This window comes from Musa acuminata, chromosome BXJ2-4 (genome assembly GCF_036884655.1).
Source record: "Musa acuminata AAA Group cultivar baxijiao chromosome BXJ2-4, Cavendish_Baxijiao_AAA, whole genome shotgun sequence".
Taxonomy (NCBI): Eukaryota; Viridiplantae; Streptophyta; class Magnoliopsida; order Zingiberales; family Musaceae; genus Musa; species Musa acuminata.
Genome location: NC_088341.1, coordinates 42,263,744 through 42,283,006, shown reverse-complemented (window position 1 = coordinate 42,283,006; position 19,263 = coordinate 42,263,744). Strand labels below are relative to the sequence as shown.

Here is a 19,263-nt window from a genome sequence, read left to right as displayed (position 1 = left end):
TAGCTTCTCATTCTTCATCCAATATAATCCTAGGCATGTACTATACTTCAAAATTCATGCATATAATACATTTTAAATCTAATAACATTCAAAATATTTGGACTGAATACAAGATTTGATTCCAAAATCTTCATACCAACCATCAAAGTTTTTATTAGATAGGATGATTGATCCCCAAAAAATTTATTGAATAAAATTTCAAATCCTCAACATTTATAATGTATTCAAAACACTGTCTATTCTAAGTATAATATTATCTCCACACTTTTGTTATCTCTGAATTTATTATAGTGAAAGTTAAATCTTGTTCACTAATGAGAACATAATTAATCAGAAAGAAAAGAGAAAAAAAAAGCTATGATAATTTATTTTCAGTTGGATTTTGATGACCTAACAAAATAATTGTGTCAAAAGTTGAAGGAGAAGATGTGATCAATCACAAGACTTGTCCCAACATGGTGGAATTATGCAGTAAAAATACACTGACATATTTGTCACTTTGCACTTGAGACAGTTTAAAGGACTTTGCTGTGCCAGTCTCTTATCACCTTTGTGTTGGAGTAAAGAGGGGCACATACTCAAGATTAATCATTGGCTCTCCTTTACTTCACCAGATTCAAATCAGTGTTTTTTTTTTTTTTTGAAAATTTTGCTTATATATATATATATACATATATACATATATATATATATATGTATATATATACATATATACATATATATATATATGTATATATATGTATGTATATACATATATATATATATATGTATATATCTAATCTTAAAATTAAAAAAATACCAATATTTCATTGTAATTAATCATCATAGTCAGTTGATTCTTGACATATTAATAAATAGCTTTGAAAGTCAAGCTGACAATAATACTCCCTTCAGATATATTAATAAATATGAATCAAATAATTGATGAAAATAAGACATGATATTTTTCATATTTAAATTTTGGTTTGCATATATGAAATATTTAAATATTCAAAGAAATATATATACAAATTAGGACAGGTTTCTCTAGGCATTTCCTTATGTTGTAATTAAAATTTTAGACCAAATAACCTGAGATTATTTTTCTATTTTTGTAAGGAGTCTCTAAATTTCCTGTGGTAATGAGCTAATATTTGAATAATTGTGATGAAAATTTTCCTATCATTATATTCGAATATTTGTATAAATTTATACTGGGAGTAATTTTCTTCTATCAACTTAACCTCCATAATGGGTAAGATATCACATTCACTGCCCCTCTGATCCATATTTTTACCCCTTAATTATCATTCATTAAGCGAGTCAATTACCTTCTCAAATACTAAGTAATTAAAGCCCTCGCCAAAAGATCGCCGATCTTTTTCTCCCCCGCCTCCGTTATAACGTCCCAACTCCCGTTAACTGGCAATTTGTCGTGACGCGGCACTTCCCGAGAGCTACTTGAACCGGCCCTTCCTCCTCAAAGGAAGAGAAACCGAGAGCGGGCGCGGAAGAGAGAGTGTGAGCTCCAAAGGCGAAAGCTTTAGGGTTTTCGTTGCCCACTATTCGCTTCTGGTGCTCTCTACCCTGTGAGGAAAAGGCGGTGGAGGTAGGCGCCTGCGGAGCCGTGGTGGTGCGAGCTCTGGTCTAGTTCCTCGACCGCCAACATTCCAGGTAACTACCAGTTCTTGTATTGTACTCGATCCCTAAATTTGGAATCTTTTCGAGTCATCTTTTGCCGTGTCTCGACGAATCTTTGTATTCTTGTGCTAAATACTGATGTGAGCTTCCTTGGGTTTGGCTCGTTTCTTCTCTTGTGCATTCTGTCTACCAAGTCCCCAAACTGTTGGAGGATGACGTGAACGGAAAAGAGCTTCAAGTGAAAATTGATCCTCTTCAAGTACTGTTCAATATTTGTCTTGATCGATGCTTATTACATGTTTTGGTTTAGAGAATGATGATTGAAAGAGAATATTCCTTATCCGCTAAAATCTTGTTTGCTTTACGCTTCATAAATGGCTTTCCTCTTTCTAATACAATAAAAAAATGCTCTCCCTGGTAAAAAGGTTTTTATTTATTGCCCCGGCAACAGTGAGACAAAACATTGTGGTTCTTCCTGAAGCCGTAGGTTCTTGTCATGCCAGAAAAGTATTTTCTTGCACCTCAGCCATCACTAATTTTCCTTCAAAATTCCAGATCTAACAGACATTGTCGGAGAAGGGTAACTATCAGCTGTAAATATGGCTTTGTGTATTTGGATTACTCTTTTCTTAATTTTATGATTGTGTGTGTTCTCTTTTTTTGGAACCATAATTTAGTTCAGTATTTTCTGTCATACTTGGCTTAAGTCCTTGACGAGTACATTTTTTTTGGATAATAAAGTGTATTTCTGGCTTGATTCTCCAGGACTAATGTTAGTGTGTTTCCTCGTTTAGCAAATATTTAGCTTTCAAGTGCTCTTCATATTATTTTGAGATACTAGGTGGTTTAGATAATGCCCACCTGGATTTACTAGATTTTGTCTGGATATATATCCGTTCAGTAGGTTCTTGTTACTTGTGGATTAAGCTTTGTGATAATTCAAATTGACTAACAATCTATGTCTAGTAGTTACAGAAATAGTTGTTCTTTCAGACTTGCCAACGTCTTCTATTTCTTACCATGGAGAAAGAATCTTGGAGCAGTTGCAAGTGAAAGTATATATGCCATTACTATCATGCTTGTAGTAGTTCTTGCTCAAAATCTAAGTGGAACTATACTTCTGTTTCCTGATCAATTGTCGTTTCTCGCCTGTCTTCTTGGTTCTACATTTAAGAAGGCTGTAATATATGTGTGATTGGTTGCTTGTCTTCAAGTTTTGTCACGGACCTTATGGATGTCTCAATGACAAAGAAAAAATTAAAGAGATAACAGAGGCCAATGAATACAAGTTAAAGCCAAAGTGCCTCTCTCCTTTTCTTCCTATGTATTGAAGCATATCTTAAAAACATAATTTTAATCATGTCTGATGCTGATCATGATTCACTATGGTACAGGCATAACATATTCCTGAAAGTTAAGAGTTCTGATCAAGCCAAGTTTTCATTTCAGCTAATGGAAGGTGCAGCTGGAGATTTCCAATATGTAGATGCTCATGAAACAATGGATGTTCATTATCAGCATGGAGCATTTGGTCTTACGAGTTCTTCTGGAGATGCTTATTCCTGTTATCACAACACTGACACATTCCATGAAGCCTGTGGTGAACAGTTGACTAACTTGGATCCCACTGGAGGACCAGTTCAGTCTCCCAGTATATTCTATCTGGGATCGTATCATGGTTCTGGTTCTCATAAAGGCAGCATGATTCCAACTTCTTGTTCCATTGGTGCTTCTAGGGATTTCTGCAACTCATTACAGAAGACACCCATCATGAGTAGAGATTCCTCATTTTATTTCACAGAACAACACAACACTTCCACTCTCCAAGCTCAAGTTCAGGTTTCACCTAACACCAAATTGCTATCTATCTCCCATCGTCCACAAAATTCAGGTGCAACATACTTGAAGACTGGTAATTGCTCCAACAGCATTATTACTTTTCCAATGATGGAGCAAGGGCTGTCATCCGGTATGAGGATTCACTTAATTCATTCAATTTCAAGTTTCCCTTTTCACAGTATGATTATATTTGATGAATTTTGTGCAGATGCTCCATCATCTAGCAAATTTGCATTGCATGATTCCATTAATAAAGCAGAATCTTCGGAGGTTGTCAAAGCTTTCATTTATGGTGCAGAGAGGTTACATTTGCCTTCGAGCGATCTATCTTGTGGAAAACCTTCTGGCCTAATGCACTCTTTTGAGTCAGAATATCTAAATGATTTTGTCACTAATCATCCAGACTTGACACCTGAAAGTTCTTCATTGTTCCATCCTGAAGATGTCCCTGTGACTCGCCTATGTGATCAACAACCTGAGCATGTTATGGATGATGCGGCCATGCAAATCAATCAGAGTGTGCTCGATGTGATGTCTGTGTCATCGTGCTTGTCTGAAGGTGATAAGAGTAGCTGCAACATGGTTACCGGGATAAATGTGAAGCAAGCTGAGAACTCCATTTTAGCTGCAGTTAATTCGCTGGTGTTAGAAAGTAAAAGTAAGGAGAATTCTTCAATACCACCCACTCAACTACTTTCTGATAATGACCAGTTTAATGGCATGGAGTTAAATATGAGGGCAAACAGCCTTGTGCAAGAATTGTGGGATGGTGTAACAATGCCAGTTGACCATAACAGTTGTTCAGATATGAGTGCTGGTATTTCAGATTGCTACTCAGCAATGGAGACGGGCTCAATTCATGCCACTGATAAAGGGCTTTTCTCAGAGTCTGGTCTTCAACAATTATTGGATGCTATAGCTGGTGACCATTTTAGTAAAACTTCCGCTTATAGATCTAGTGCTAATCCTATTTCTGGTCTTAATTTGGAGCATCAATTTTCTACTAGTGTCGGTGGTCCTTCGGTGTACATGAATCAGGTTCCTTCGGTATGTGCTCCTTTCATGAACGGTGCATCTGATGTGCTGTTGCCTCATTGTAACCCTGAGATTGTTCATGGATCTGTGAAACAAGCACCGTCAAATTCCAACATACGCTTATGGATTGATGATAGCTGCAGTATAAACACAGAGAGTTCTGTGCTGAGTCAGTCCAAGAAGCCTGAAGAAGCTGCAAAGGTTAAGAAAAGGGCAAGACCTGGTGAAAGTACTCGGCCAAGGCCAAAAGATCGTCAGCAGATACAAGATCGCCTGAATGAGTTAAGAGAGATTGTGCCTAATGGTGCAAAGGTATACCTCACTTTTTTTCTTTTTTTCTTTTCAAATTTCCTGAAATTTCGACTTCATTTTTTTTCATCATATAGCTTTCTCTTGTACTTACAGTGTAGCATTGATGCTTTGTTGGACAAAACAATCAAACATATGCTATTTTTGCAAAGTGTCACCAAGTACGCAGACAAGCTCAAACAAGCTGATGAGCCCAAGGTACAAACTAGTTATATTATTATTTTAGATATATATGCTGCAGAGCAGTGTTGATACACATGTCTTTTTGTTCCCTCTTTGATTCATCATGTGAAATTTGTAGATTATCAGTGAGCAGAGTGGTGTTGTTTTAAAGGACAATCCTGGTGGTGCCAGTGGTGGTGGTGCAACGTGGGCATATGAAGTTGCAGGGCAAACCATGGTCTGCCCAATAATAGTTGAGGATCTCACACCCTCTGGCCAAATGCTAGTTGAGGTAAATATCATTGAAAGCAAAATTCTAAGTTCTAATAGCAAGTATCTGAGAACTGGACATATTGTGTCCGGCAGATGGTGTGTGAAGACCGAGGACTCTTTCTTGAGATAGCAGATATCATACGTGGATTCGGCTTGATAATATTAAAGGGTGTAATGGAAATTCGTGAATGTAAAATATGGGCGAGGTTCTTGGTTGAGGTAGGTTTCACCTGAAGCAAGAAAAAATAAACTTTTACATGTTCTATATATTGCATGTTCATTAGTGACAACTATGATTCTATTCCACTGTAGGCAAACCGGGAGGTGACTAGAATGGATATATTTCTGTCACTCATTCAACTTCTACAACAAAACAGCTGTTTGCGATCTGGTGATCTGGCAACTAAGGTCGTTAACAAAGGAGCTCCGATGTTCCCAAGTCATCATCAATCTCCTGTCTATTCCAGTTAGTTTATCCGACAGATTGCAGTGATCCATTAGTTCTATAAATGCTTGAAGCCAGATGTATCTCAAGTGCAGCATTTGAAGTTTTGGAGATGAGCGTCCTGCCTTCAGGATGGCGCATGATTAGGGACGCATGACCATTCAATGTTGAGGAAGGCAGCCAGACATGGATGCCACAGAAGATAGATAGGAGGTTTGTGGTGATACATGTGCAGCGATTGAATGTCTAGGCTTGAAGGTGTGGTTCATAGATTTGGCAACGGCATCATGTGTGCACAAAAAATGTCGGTCAGGTGCAACTGTCTTATTTATTTGTTCTAACCATGTAAAGTTGTCAAGTCTCTGTCCTTTAGTTATTAACATAACCTGTTGGAACTATAGAATTTGGTCTTGAACATGTGATCGTGTGCTCAATTTCAGTGCTGTTAGCTGGCTTATTCCTACATTCACCAAATTATGGGTATTATATGTTCCTTGGTTTGATTATTAAGCAGTGAAAGTGTCTACAGTGTTTGACATCAATGAACAAGATTGGAATCCCTGTTATGCGTGCAAAGATAGGAACAAATGCAATCCAAACAATTCATCGTGCGGCTACATAAGATTTTCTGATGCATGCATTTACAAATGCGCATGCATCAACAAATGTCAATACTTTAAACAGTTTTTCCTTCTTTTTTCAGTAATAACATATTTGCATGCACTTATGCAAACGGAAATGGTGATCAGAGTATTAAGTTTCATCAATCGTTTAAAATTTTCCACAAAAAAAAGATTTCTTTTTTCGTGTAACTAAATGGCCAACATTGGCAACAGACACAAAGTACTGAATGACTACTCGAGAAACAGACTGAAGCATCCCAAAATGTCTCCACCACATTGCAATTAGGAGATAGAATGAGTGACAAATGAATGACCCCATTAGGTCAGCTTTACTTAGTGTGAATAGCCCTATACATCTAAGCTATGTTACTGCAAGTAGAGGACCAAAGACAGCAGTTCCTCTATTGTGCGGATACCTCCCAAGTATCTGTCCGAAGCCATCAAGTTCTTTGCTTCTTTTTTTTTCTTTGGTTTGATGAGAGAAGTTCAGTTGGTTTCAGGTATCTTTCAAAGGTATTACCTTCAGTTGAATGCTCATCTAGATCTGGATACTCAGCATGTCTGATTCACTATCCTTCTCCTTCAGAGTTGTCCAATCATGTGGCTCTGCAGAAGAAATTATCCATGGTGAAAATTTTGCATGGCAAAAATTGGCCAATCAAAAAGATTGGTTTAGAAAAATTCATGATCATACACAACCGATGAATGTATATTACTTGATTTGTGGGTCTCGGCAACCACCATGAGCCGCCTTTGCAAGACCGAGGCCATGACAAGGAAAATAGAGCACATCCCAAACATGATACTGATTGGGAAAGCATTTACCTTTAAAACAGCATAAAAACAAAAGTTAGGCATTTGCGGACATAGTTTTCTCATACATAATAACATAGCAATGGTTCTCCTTTATTTGCAAATGCAATTATGATGCAACTAATACAGCAACGATAACTAGAAACTTTCTTCTTTTCATATTACGCTGTCAAATAATCACTTTAAATTCATTATAACAGTATATATCAGAGTATAAAGTTTTGATGCTTACGTTATAGAGTATGATACACACAAAAATGTTGAGGGGAATGCGAAAGAAGTTCATAATTGTGCTCCTGGACTCCTCAGGAATGTATTGGGATCTCATCTTCATCATTGATGGCCAAAATATGCCAATGCAGGCCTCAAAGACACAGAAACCAAGGAGTTGGACACAACCACTAAAAGATATGCTGCCACCTTTCACGGTAGAAGGAGCTACAAAGAACTGTTTAGCATTATTAGCATTGAAGTCACATACTGACACAGACCACAAAAGGAAAGCAAAAGGACTATCAAATTAGCACAACCAAGCAGGAGTCTTACGTTAGAGATGAGGGGAAGCAGTAGAGTGAAGGCAGAGACTGCAAAGACAATCTGCATATAAAATTCGACTCTAAGAGTGGAACGGGCCATTAGCCTAGATGCTATGGAGCTTCCCAACATTGAAGACAACATGAGCGTGGCAAAAATAAAGCCATGAGGTATATCCTGATCATTTGGGCTCAAAGCAGGAGTCCACAAGAACACAAAGGTGTACATAGAACCTTCAAAAAGTGATTGTATTGCACCCAGCAAAGCAATTATCTCATCTGTTATAAGCGCAATAATGTCAACAAATGATGGGCCTTGAATCAAGAGGTATTCTTTTGTTGCCAGTCTAAGTTATATAACACACTTACCAGCAGCGATGGCCACAGCAGCACCCTTGAACTGTGTAATCAAGTCCTTGCTATTAGAAGGGTCTCCATAGTTTTCACCCCATGATGACAAGATGATGGCCATGCCTATGCCAAGTAAGCATGCAGCAGCATCAAATGGAGCCACGGGACCAAATCCTAAGTTATCAGCCAATAAATTGGCAAAAAGTCCAGAAACAATGGCGATAAGACCGTTGCCAAGAAATATAGCCTTTGAGAAAGTCACTGACAACCACTGTGGATCAAAACCTCTCTGTGGAAGTGAAACAACCACTTCATCAGAACATGAACTCGTAAACTTTGCCATTACACAAATTTCCAGTGTAGTAGTGCCTCTGGTTATTCTAATGAATCAGCAGTTTGGATCCCGTTCTGGGGATGTCAATTCATATCTTGCACACAAAACAAGAAAATTGATTTCATAGGCATCCTATAACAAAAAGCCTAGTCAGATTCTGTACCTTAACCGCTGCAAAATGTTCATTCTTATTCTTCTGATTGCATTTGAGGTATTTCTCCTGGTTTTACATCACCTATGATACTGGAAACAGTTGGATCTAGAAGTCATTTCATTAAATCTGAAACAAAAATAGTAGATATGATTCATGATGCTTATTGGATTCAAGGTCTTGACCTCTGATTGATCACACTATGTTTTAACCATTAGGGTACTTCTGCAGATACGCATAAAGAACTATTTGGATAGCAAGGAAAAAAATGAATCTCTTTTCAAGGATCCATAAGACAATTGTGACTCAATGACAAATGAGTTCATTTTCATAGAATAGTTTCTGCTACCTACTTTGGGTGATAACAATTTCCTACTTTTCATCAATGTGACATGTCAAAACCGCTAATCGAACAACAACAGTGTAATATCCCAACGACATGAAATTTATGAAAACAAATCTAAAAGAACAAAAAAGGAAGGATCATGTCCAATAAGTGAGAGTGTGTTCATGTATAAGGATATCTTATAGAAAAGAATATGAAACGAGAGCCATGTCTACTGCATCTGAGAATGGCAAGTTTCCTTGGAAGAGACAAATAGGCATGTGTATCACATTCCTACAAAATCAACACATCATCTTATGAATAGTTTCAGCTTTCAGCAAAACCTGAGTATATCCTGTAAAACTAGAGCGACACAACCTTAACGCTTAGTTAGTAGTTGGTCATCCTCACCTTGTTATGCTCTGCAACCAGCCATGACTCGAAAGCCGAGAAGAGCAGCGACGTAGCAATCCCTCCCAGTATTCGACCCAACAGCAAAACTTTGTATTGTGGAGAATGCTTCGTGATGCAGCTTAGAATGTAGGTTATGCAGTAGGTGATGCAGGCCCTCTTCCGACCGCTGCATCCGATTGAAGCAATCCCCGACGTTATTCATAAAGAACTCGAGTAATTGATGAGGGAAAAAAAGGGGAAAATAATCGACGAGAGAAGTTTCACCGTTTGTCAGCCAAAGATCCAACGATCGTCCCGAACAGCATAGAAGATCCAAATCCTGCAATGAAGAGCCGCCCGATGTCTCCCTTGTCGAAGCCATACTGACTGTAGAGATAGTAGACGTAAGGACCCTGCATCCAATCACCGGCTGAAAACAACCAAATCAAGATCAAGATTAGTCCAATTTCCGGTCTGACATGCACAATTTAACCGGAAATTGAAGCCGATATCATCCGATAACAAGATCGGCGAAGTCCAGATGATCCTAATTGTTATTCGATAACAATAAGCGATCAAGATCCTGCAGCGCCATAACATCGAACACCGCGCAAGAAACCACATGGCCACAGATTGAGCAAGCGTGAGAACCGAAATAAAAGAACGAAATCGAGAAGTCTAAAGAAGCTTTCCGATCCCGGTGTCAATGTTTTGGGGATTAGAGGCAAGATCCAAGGGGAGGGTGGACGAACCCATCATGAGGGAATAGACGAGGCAGTAGTTGTTCTTGAAGGCATTGAATGCGGAGGAGGTGGCGATCCGGTCCTTGCTCGTCTTGCTCAGCTCCATCACCGCCGCCACTGCGGCGAGCCCGCCGAACACCACGTAGTAGAACACCTCCATCGTTCCTTCCTCCTATTCGTCTTCTTCGGCTTCCTCCGCTCAAAAATTTGGAGAGAGGGAGTGCGAGCCAAGCGATGGGCTTAGAAGGTGCTCATGTTGTTACTATGGTAGCGGAAACGCTGGTCACGCCCAATCTATGACAAATAGCATCATAACTATTTAACGGTGTTCGAGCCAATAATGTTTGTGCAATAAAAACAATTACATATTGTTTATACATATTATTTTCATGATATAATAATATATTACATATTTGATAGAATATTAATGCTTTGTTATCCTCATCTAAAACCTATTGAGATGACTCGACATGGACGACTTCAACCTATTGAGATGACTCCCATTTTCAAGTCCATAATGAAAGGATAATAATATAAACAGATATTATTTATCATTATTTGTACGGAATATGTAGGGAATGTCACCCAAGTTTTAAATCATTATTTATACGAACATATAATATGCAATCAATACATCTTATCGAAGTCGTAGGTTTTCTGACCATATAAAAGCTGAAGATCGATAATATAAGATGATAACCATAAAGAACCAAATAAACATCATTATCAAAGTTCCAAAACAATTACTAGTGCTTCTCGAATCTTAAAACCAACTACTCCACGAGTAAATCATTATTTGTACGAACATCTAATATGCAATCAATACATCTTATCGAAGTTGTAGGTTTTATGACTAGAAAAGCTGAAGATAGATAATATAAAAAGATAACCACAAAGTACCGAATAAACATCATTATAGAATTCCAAAACAATTACTAATGCTTCTCAAATCTTAAAACCAACTGCTCCATAATTAATTCTCAAAGACAGTAAACACCTAATGCTTTAACGTCTGGGCATGTCGCTTAAATGGACCATTTTACAATTCAAAAGTTTTTGTAAAGAAAAAAAATGCTCGGAGAAAATTTAAGATGAAGGCGTATTAGGTTGGCCTTCTGACGAGATCACATTAGTCTTGACTTTGAACAAAACTGCTCGATCAATATGATCCAAGAGCAGTTCTTGCCATAGCCAAAGCTCCATCGTAAGTTTGATTTCCGCCGATGAATCCACCCATATGGACAAAGACACAACCAGGAATGCCAGACTTTTCTGAAAGCTCATCATCTCTCAAGCCCCTCCAAGGCAGTGGGAGGGGCCTTCGGCTCTCGAACATGTCTGGAGAAACCGCCACAGCTTGGACTCGCCAACTCTTACTCCTTTCATCCTATAAATTAAAGATCCAAAAACATGTTTAGGCAACAGATTTTGCGGCAGAGGGGCATTATGATTGTCTGCAGAAATAATGACGGTAATTTGACATATCTATAAATATTTTAAAGCAAAGTGTTTCATGTGCCTCATAAAATTCAAGGAACTGAATAATCTGTAGCCTTTTTAATTCAAGAGACCAACACAGGATGGTCTTTATAGGGATCCAAGACGAAACTGGCTTCTATTTAAATGCATCATGAAAGATAACTTTTGCTCATGGAGTTTACGTCAATATCACATTTAGTGACCTATTTAGTCCAAGTGTAATATTCCAAACATTTTTTAACCAAGTTTGTCTCTACTGAGACATCCGATTGGTTAGTGCATTGTTGCTCGGGTTCAAGTTCACATGTGAGCATCATGTATATCATTTAATGTAGTAATTTTTGTTTGTATTTTTTTTTTATTTAACCAACTCTCATTCAACTGCACCAAGCAAGACCAACAAGATATATTCATTTTGGAAATCAAAGTCTACAGGCATGTCTAACAGCTCCACAAATGTGAAGATGTCTACTAGAATGTCAAATTTTTTAACAAGACTCCTGAAATTATGAATAAGCCAGACAACCTGGCATCATGCTGATAACTCAAACTATATCAAATCTTTTGCTGTAAGGAGAAAGTATAAAAAGACATACCTGAAAAATTACATATTTAATCAGAGGATCGATTTTCAGTTCCTTCTCAAGCTCAAATAAATGAAGTTTCCACTGCAACAAGATAAAGAATAAATAGCAAAACAATCAGTATAATTAACATCCAAGTTCTCGGAAGCTCCATAAAAACAACTAAGCAACAGAGTCGATTGTCACAGGATTGAAGACACAAACAAACAACATAACTCATTACAAAGTTGCACACTAGTTTACCATAAAGATCATATTCTTAGTAGACATCAGCTGCTCATAATCATTCATCATCATCTGTATTAAGTTGGTCCACGCAACTAGGTCATCTCTTAAACCAACATTCAATATCCAACTCATGTTAAAACAAATACCAAGGAGATTAGCCTAAATCAAGCTGCTGAGACCAAGATCAACCAATGAAAATTTTGACTGCAATGCATGAACAGACTGAGCACGAGCTGGTCATTCAGATGCAGATGAATCTGGATACTACTCTCACAAGTTCCACCATGTAGATATTCTAATTCTCAGGTTTTCTTAATTAAATTTATACATAAACATACTGCAAAGCAACATTTATCCAAATCAGGCTAGTCCAATGGGCACATAGAAGACTTGCACAATTTACCACAAATTTTGATCCCAGCCAGACCCATCAGACAAAGTCCATGACAGTTCAGTCTAAATTTAAGTTGGATCAATCAGTGAACAATCTGACAAGCACCGCAGATGGTTAGGTTTGCACCAAGCCACAACTGGCATATGATCTTAAAGAATCCAATTAGACCAGTTTGAGAATATGTGAAATCAGTGTCAGGGGGATTTCATTATGGGAAGCATAGTTATCAAGGCGTGCTCACCTAGGAACTCAAGAAAGGCAAGGCGAGGACCGAGCACCTCCAGAAACCCTCAGGTGAGGGTTTTGGTTAGGCACGACCCAAGCGCATGCCTGAGCCGAGGGATCTGAGTTAAATCCGTTGGCTCTCATTTGAATTTGAACTGGAGCTTCGGATTTCAACTGGCGCACCTGAGTTAAACACATTGGGTTCGAACTTCGAACCAAATGACTTGGTTAAAACTATTCAGCAAAGTAAAACCACAGTTAATTTCCTGATAGTTCTATTTTTCTGCTTTTTTCACTCTAATTCAGGAAATGATCCAATCTTTATCCACCTCCTGCTGTGTCTGCATGCATCTAAATTCGACCCATAGTTCACACCTAGAAGGACACCTTAGCTCTCTGCTGGGCATTAGTTTTAACGTGAATAGGACGAATTGGAGCCATTTAGCCCAATAGTTGCACCTGATTTGATTTACCAGCAGCAAGGCTGATCAATTGGATTAAATCCAAGGAAGGGGGTAAAATGCTTCTGAAAGGGCTGCACACGCAAGCTTTGCATTGTACCAATCAATTGAAAGCTGGTCCCTCACCAATTCGGTAAGAATCAATGCGACAACATAAAATCCAATCCAGTGACACTAGAGTCGAGAAATTGCATAAGTAATAGAAGATTTCTACACAAGAATAAGAAAGGAAGGTATCTCAAAGGCCTGATCATATTTACATCTCTAGATCACTCAGCACTAGTATCATTCTTCAAGATAAGGTGCAAGACACTGAACATCCCTCAACATAAACTAAAGTGCTTTGACGTGAAAAAGTCCCACTTTCTGGAGTAAACAAACTCCAAAAGCTGCAGACAGCTATAAAAGCTTTAGCAATTTCAATTCTCCAAATCTCCCTAGAGTAGCTTTCAAAATGATGAATCAAACTACTCCCTCTGGTTTAAAGTTACAGAAGTCCACGCAGGAACTGTGGAAGCAGTGTGCATGCATGTAAAATGTTGATTGAGACTGATTGAGACAAGAAGGCAAACCAACTGAGAAAAACAGTGTGCTAGCCCAACACAAATATTGGCAAGCCCTCATATATGCAGAATGCAAGTATGCCATCACACCTTAAGCACTTTGTTTACAAACACAATGTTTGTGTTGGTTGGAAAACTCAAAATCAAATTTACAGCTCAGGGTAGGCAATTGTATAATCAAAAAAAACCATATTATAGCAAGCATGATGATGACAAATTATGTATTTAAGAATTGTTTTTCAACTAACTTCAGACTTACTGAAGTTTGAAAATGTGATGTCACAGATGGTAAACATCAGTTTTAAACACAAAAAAGGGATAATTAAGACTCACAAGTATGAAATAGCAACCAGCAAAGCTATAATTGAGACAAAATAACTTAACAAACTTACAGGGCAAAATCTATCCAAAACCATAATTTCACCACTGGGATCAACGTTGCATCTTGAGGCTAGGCATTCAAGAACTATGGATCTTGCAGGTAACCATGATCTAACATGAAACCGAACACTCTGGCAAAATATGAAGGAAAGGAAAAGGTTTGTTATTCATCCAATAAGTTATCAACAATTACTGAAGAAGTTAAGAATCATCAAAGAAGGCAACATATAAGCATCTAGATGACGAAAAATAGTGCCCATGACAAGAAGATAGCAGAACTTAACCTCCAAAAATTCACCACCAGCTAGCATCATTGCCTGCTGAAAGGCCGCATTCTCCTTCTCAGATGACTGGTCAGGATCCATCCAATCCAAATTTAGACGACCAACTCTTGAAGACAAATGTGTGTTGTTCACATACTTTGGAGGCTGATCTGTGTCGTATTGATTGATTCCATTGTCAATGGCATCAATTGCCTGTAAAATGTATGAAATAAAAAATACAAATTAGTTTATCATGAATCAAGAATCACGTAACAACTATGAGCAAAGCTGCATAACACACAGGTAAACTTCAAACAGTAAAAGAAAAATGTAAAAAACTCATCTAAATCAAAGCACATCACACTTGCATATCAGAAAGAAGTACCTAAATCAATTACAGGCCAACTGTCAAATTCTGTAAATTTTAGAAAATAAGAATTATTAATTTGTAATTGGTGGCAAAATATTTTCATCTAGCAAAACAGTACCTTGTAATATTAATCTACCAACTACATAAGATCAAAGTGCTGAAGGAATTTCTTAGACATTATAATCATTTTTGCACAAATCGAGAGTAGTATGAAAACATATGTACGGCTGTGCAAGTGCAAAACAGCAAGTAGCTCAGATAGGGATTTATAAAATCCATAATCAACTATATACAATTCTACATGACAACCTCAAGAGCTTGCACTAGTTATCTTCAAATTCTTTACAAAAATACCAGAACCAAGAATTTACATCAACTGGACTGCCAGGGGCATGCTTGTGCCATCAAGTATCCAGTACAAGATCAGCAGTCACCATAGTCATGTCATGAATTGGAATGCAACCAGGAACTAATTCTAAACCCCCCTGGTAAAAATGGACAAAGTTATAAGTACATGACATTTGGTCCGATTACTACACCTAATCTCTAATCTCAGTCAAAAGTATTGTTTCCATAATATTTTCATCTGTCAGCACATCAATTGATCAAGCTATTTCATCAGAAATGATAAGCCCATTTTTCCAAATTCATTGATGAACCTACTTATGCATCAATATCGTTTTTCCACTGAGAAAGAATGGCAACTTATCAACCTTTGAATAATGAAGATCTAACATTGGAAATATTATTATATTTACATGGTTTGCAAAACCATACTATACCATTCGGTATAGACCGATCCGATATAGGACTGACACAGGCAGTACATTGGTATGCTTTAGTGTATCATGTATTGGTACGCTCAGTATGTATCATACCAACAACTAATCAGTACATTAGTATGGTACGGTATTCAAAACCTGGCTTTATAATCATGTATCAATATTGCCTGAGGACATTTAAGCACTCAAAAATGTTGCCTTGTTTAATGCAGATACATAGATTGTCTAGAAGATGCTCATTATAATCTAAATTACATCCCATTATATCATCTTCCAACCTAGCCAACAGAGAGAAGGGCTTATGTTTGTAAAGAAATCAGAATGAAAGTCAATTGAACAATATACTTTAAGGGGATTTTTAATTTAATAATTCAGAAAGTGCAACCACAATCTGACCCACAGAGAAAGCACAACATCTACTAGCACAAAGCTTTGCAAATGATATGCACACATGGAGGGAGGGAGGGAGGGAGAGAGGGAGAGAGAGAGAGAGAGAGAGAGAGAGAACATTGGTTCACTGAAGCAAGAACATTAAAAATAGGTAGAAACCATAATTTGCTTAATAAAAATCAATAACCCTTCTTTGATAGTAAAACAAGGATATCCAAAACGTATAAAAGGGACAAGGAAGAATAACGTGTAAATATTCTATTGTACCTCAACGAAGCTTTTGTACACAGAAAGATACAGGCGTTGTACATTCTCGTGTCCCTCATCAAGCTGAAGCTCCTTTGCAATTATCTCCTTGCCATAATGCTGCAATTAAAAATGTAAAAGTACATGAAATTAACCGGAACATTGTAAAAGATACATTACACCACATATATACAGATAGCTCATCAGATTAAGAAGAGCATTGAGTGCATGACAGCAGATGTCCTCACAAAGGCCGACAAGTTATGTGAGAGCTAACAGTATCTAATTTCTATCCAAGTTTATCTGTTAAACTGACACCCATGATCAGCTTGCCCAAGTGGCCTATTTTATGCTTTCACACTGGATGACAGCCTGATTGGGCAGGGAACTAGCAATGAGTCCTTATTCCTTCTCAAAATATGAAGTTGACACACTTGTTCCAGTCCAGACAGGACCAGCTCCCAGTGCATATCAGCTAACCTTTGCAAACTTTCATCACCACATATGGTTGTACTATATTGGTGGTTAGAAGTCCAAGGAAAAAGATTGAGTCCTGATAAAATTGTAAAGACTAGGTAGAGACTCTCACTGAGGATCTCTTTTCAATTTTTGGTGTGTACAAATCTAGGTTTGTTGTGTTAAATGGCACATGTCGCATACACACACCAGAAAGGAAGCGGCACATGTGATGTTGACCTGGACCAAAAGGTGCTGATATATGTTTAAACCAACTTTTGGACACAGAATTATGCCGTGTCAAAAAGATTTCTTCATATGTCCCCTCTCCATGAAAATCCTTGTACCAGTCAACACTTATTTAAATGGAAGAGTTAATTTTATGGCAGCAAAGATAAATATGTATATATACTACCTTATAGACAAGTCCAGCACTACTAAGCTTGGTGTTGAACCCATGGCCAAAAACTTCGCTAAATCCGTTTTGATGATGATCATAACGGTCTCGGATAGGATCATAAACACCACCAACATCGAGAACTGCATCTAGTGTTTCAAGAAGCTGCAAATTGTAAAACATATTAACACAAAATAAATACCTTTCTACCATATGAAATCCAAGAGAAAGACTTTGTGAAAAATGAAATAGCAAAGATAAGTAGATGATAGAAGCATGAACAGATGTTTCTATGCACATATGAATGCCACTTTTATAACCATTCCTAAATGTGGTAGCCCACAGTATTAGACTGACAAACTCAAGCACCTACTGTGCTCTCACTCGGTATAGCAAAAGCTTGAGACTCCCTGCCAGTTTTAATAAATTTTAGGATGTTAATTTGAACCATATGAACCGAAACTATAACTAATACACCCTCCAATTTAAGTAAATTTCAGACTGTTGCTGTCGAACCATCATAGCTTAAACTGAAACCAATCTGGTGGAATGTTCATATCTGTTACTTACCTATTTGGAATAAGTAATGATGAAGCTAAGTACAACAAGTTGCTCAAAAACTCCTCGTTTTGTGTGCTTTCTTCCTTTTCTTATCTTTTATTTTTTATTTTTTCTTATAGCTTCTTCTAATTCAAAATCGAAGAGAAAAAAGTGCCGTCGACATCAATTTTCCTAAAGACAGAAACGAAGAGAACAAAACAAACGAAGAACAGCGCACCTGGGAGTCTCTAGTTCGGACGACCTCGGCGCCGGAGAACTTTTCAGTTAGGCGAATCAAGAAGCAGCCGAGGGCCTCATCGCAGTGGAAGCTGCCGTTGTGGGTCCCGACCCTCTTGCGGTTAGGGCTTGGGGATCCGGTGGAGAAGGCCGCGGGAGACCCGGGGTTCCTGGAAGCGTTGGCAGCGGCCATGGGAGACGCGTAGTAGGTTCGGCTCCTCAACACTATCGGTCGCCACCAACACCCTCGGATCGCAAACATAGCGGCGCTCGCCCTCCCTCCCGAAGCGGCTCTTAAAGTGCTTTAGAAGCACCGCCATTAACGGCCCGGTCCGTTTAATTCGGCCCACTCAGTAAAACGAGTCACACAACGACGTTCTTGACCCGCCGGTTCGGTTCGGTTCGGTTCGGGTCGGTTAGTCTTAATTAGCCGAGTTATAGCAGATCAACCCCCCTAATACATGTTTATGATATGGGTTCTATTCAAGATATATATATATACTTCCGATTCTATCTGTCATAATTTAGTTCTCCACATCTCTTTACCACACTATAAAATATTCTTACATACGCTACCATCAATACATATCACACAACAAATCATATCATATCACTTCAAATTATCTCTCATTTAATCTAAATCAATCACTTTAAATAATTATCATTTATCGAGTCATTTGAATCTCTCATTTAACTGAAGCATCAGAGAAATTTTACGGATCCATCAAAGTATCCTATCAATAATGTTTTTAAGATAAGGATCACGATTAAATTTGAGTCACCTTACAGATTGAATTACTAGAATCAACTGCAACACTAATCAAAGGTTAAAAAGTAAAATTATGTTTAGCCATCTCCTTGGGGTCATCAGGCTGTACCGATCAAGATCTATCAACAATCTTAATTATTTTGATGAACATGAGTCGAAATTAATATTTAGGTCTCTCTCTCTCTCTCGACGGGTGTGCAGTACAAGTTTGGAGTCACTACTGATAACTAGCCATACCTTTGTGTCACACAGCGCATGACTCCACTGAAGATGAGGTACGTGCGCCTCGGTCATAACACTTGTATGCCAATAACACAAGTTTGCTTCAACCTGATCAACTCAGAAACTGCACATAAGAGAGAGAGAGAGAGAGAGAGAGAGACAGAGAAGAGTTATCAACCCTGAAGCAATAGCTTGGTTCCACAGTTACAAGTACTTGGCACTGAAGACAAAAGAGGATCCCTCAAGAACAAGGAAACATGATAAGAATTGAGATTCCATCACCACCTGTGGCCGTGGCTATTTTTCTCGATCTTTCTGAACATGCAA

General features: G+C 38.0%; 3 protein-coding genes across 4 annotated transcripts; 1 reads left to right on the top strand and 2 right to left on the bottom strand.

The window, feature by feature from the left end:
• The first annotated feature begins 1,467 nt into the window (after window positions 1-1,467).
• LOC103982786 (transcription factor LHW-like) lies at window positions 1,468-6,100 on the top strand. Of its 2 annotated transcripts, none has more exons than XM_065106172.1 (7): window positions 1,468-1,653; window positions 3,070-3,589; window positions 3,668-4,806; window positions 4,900-5,001; window positions 5,105-5,257; window positions 5,332-5,457; window positions 5,551-6,100. In XM_065106172.1, exons 2-7 carry the CDS (start codon window positions 3,073-3,075, stop codon window positions 5,707-5,709), a joined length of 2,196 nt encoding a protein of 731 aa, XP_064962244.1. In that variant the 5' UTR covers window positions 1,468-1,653; window positions 3,070-3,072; the 3' UTR covers window positions 5,710-6,100. The 2 variants fall into 2 exon arrangements, with proteins under 2 accessions (XP_064962244.1, XP_064962242.1); XM_065106170.1 differs by having other exon boundaries at window positions 1,514-1,653; window positions 3,015-3,589.
• Window positions 6,101-6,436: 336 nt separating this feature from the next.
• LOC135610991 (uncharacterized) lies at window positions 6,437-10,236 on the bottom strand. Its single transcript, XM_065106169.1, has 8 exons — window positions 9,959-10,236; window positions 9,492-9,636; window positions 9,225-9,393; window positions 8,022-8,292; window positions 7,666-7,931; window positions 7,352-7,567; window positions 7,023-7,131; window positions 6,437-6,912 (listed from the first exon to the last, which is right to left on the bottom strand). Exons 1-8 carry the CDS (start codon window positions 10,107-10,109, stop codon window positions 6,845-6,847), a joined length of 1,395 nt encoding a protein of 464 aa, XP_064962241.1. The 5' UTR covers window positions 10,110-10,236; the 3' UTR covers window positions 6,437-6,844.
• A 626-nt stretch (window positions 10,237-10,862) lies between these two features.
• LOC103982788 (uncharacterized) lies at window positions 10,863-18,228 on the bottom strand. The gene is made up of 7 exons (XM_009399814.3): window positions 17,947-18,228; window positions 17,187-17,333; window positions 16,337-16,435; window positions 14,549-14,740; window positions 14,276-14,395; window positions 12,025-12,096; window positions 10,863-11,336 (listed from the first exon to the last, which is right to left on the bottom strand). The coding sequence occupies exons 1-7, from the start codon at window positions 18,205-18,207 to the stop codon at window positions 11,109-11,111; spliced, it is 1,119 nt and encodes a 372-aa protein (XP_009398089.2). The 5' UTR covers window positions 18,208-18,228; the 3' UTR covers window positions 10,863-11,108.
• Between the last annotated feature and the right edge of the window lie 1,035 nt (window positions 18,229-19,263).

Coding starts and splice junctions, on each gene's coding strand:
- LOC103982786 (XM_065106172.1), top strand. CDS start 3,073: ATGGAAGGTGCAGCTGGAGATTTCCAATATGTAGATGCTCATGAAACA. Junction 4,807..4,899: donor TTGTGCCTAATGGTGCAAAG/GTATACCTCACT, acceptor TTGTACTTACAG/TGTAGCATTGATGCTTTGTT. Junction 5,458..5,550: donor GGGCGAGGTTCTTGGTTGAG/GTAGGTTTCACC, acceptor ATTCCACTGTAG/GCAAACCGGGAGGTGACTAG.
- LOC135610991 (XM_065106169.1), bottom strand. CDS start 10,109: ATGGAGGTGTTCTACTACGTGGTGTTCGGCGGGCTCGCCGCAGTGGCG. Junction 9,637..9,958: donor CGTCTATTCCCTCATGATGG/GTTCGTCCACCC, acceptor GGTTGTTTTCAG/CCGGTGATTGGATGCAGGGT. Junction 9,394..9,491: donor GGATCTTTGGCTGACAAACG/GTGAAACTTCTC, acceptor AATCGGATGCAG/CGGTCGGAAGAGGGCCTGCA.
- LOC103982788 (XM_009399814.3), bottom strand. CDS start 18,207: ATGTTTGCGATCCGAGGGTGTTGGTGGCGACCGATAGTGTTGAGGAGC. Junction 17,334..17,946: donor TCCGAACTAGAGACTCCCAG/GTGCGCTGTTCT, acceptor TACAATTTGCAG/CTTCTTGAAACACTAGATGC. Junction 11,337..12,024: donor TTAAATATGTAATTTTTCAG/GTATGTCTTTTT, acceptor TTTAATTTATAG/GATGAAAGGAGTAAGAGTTG.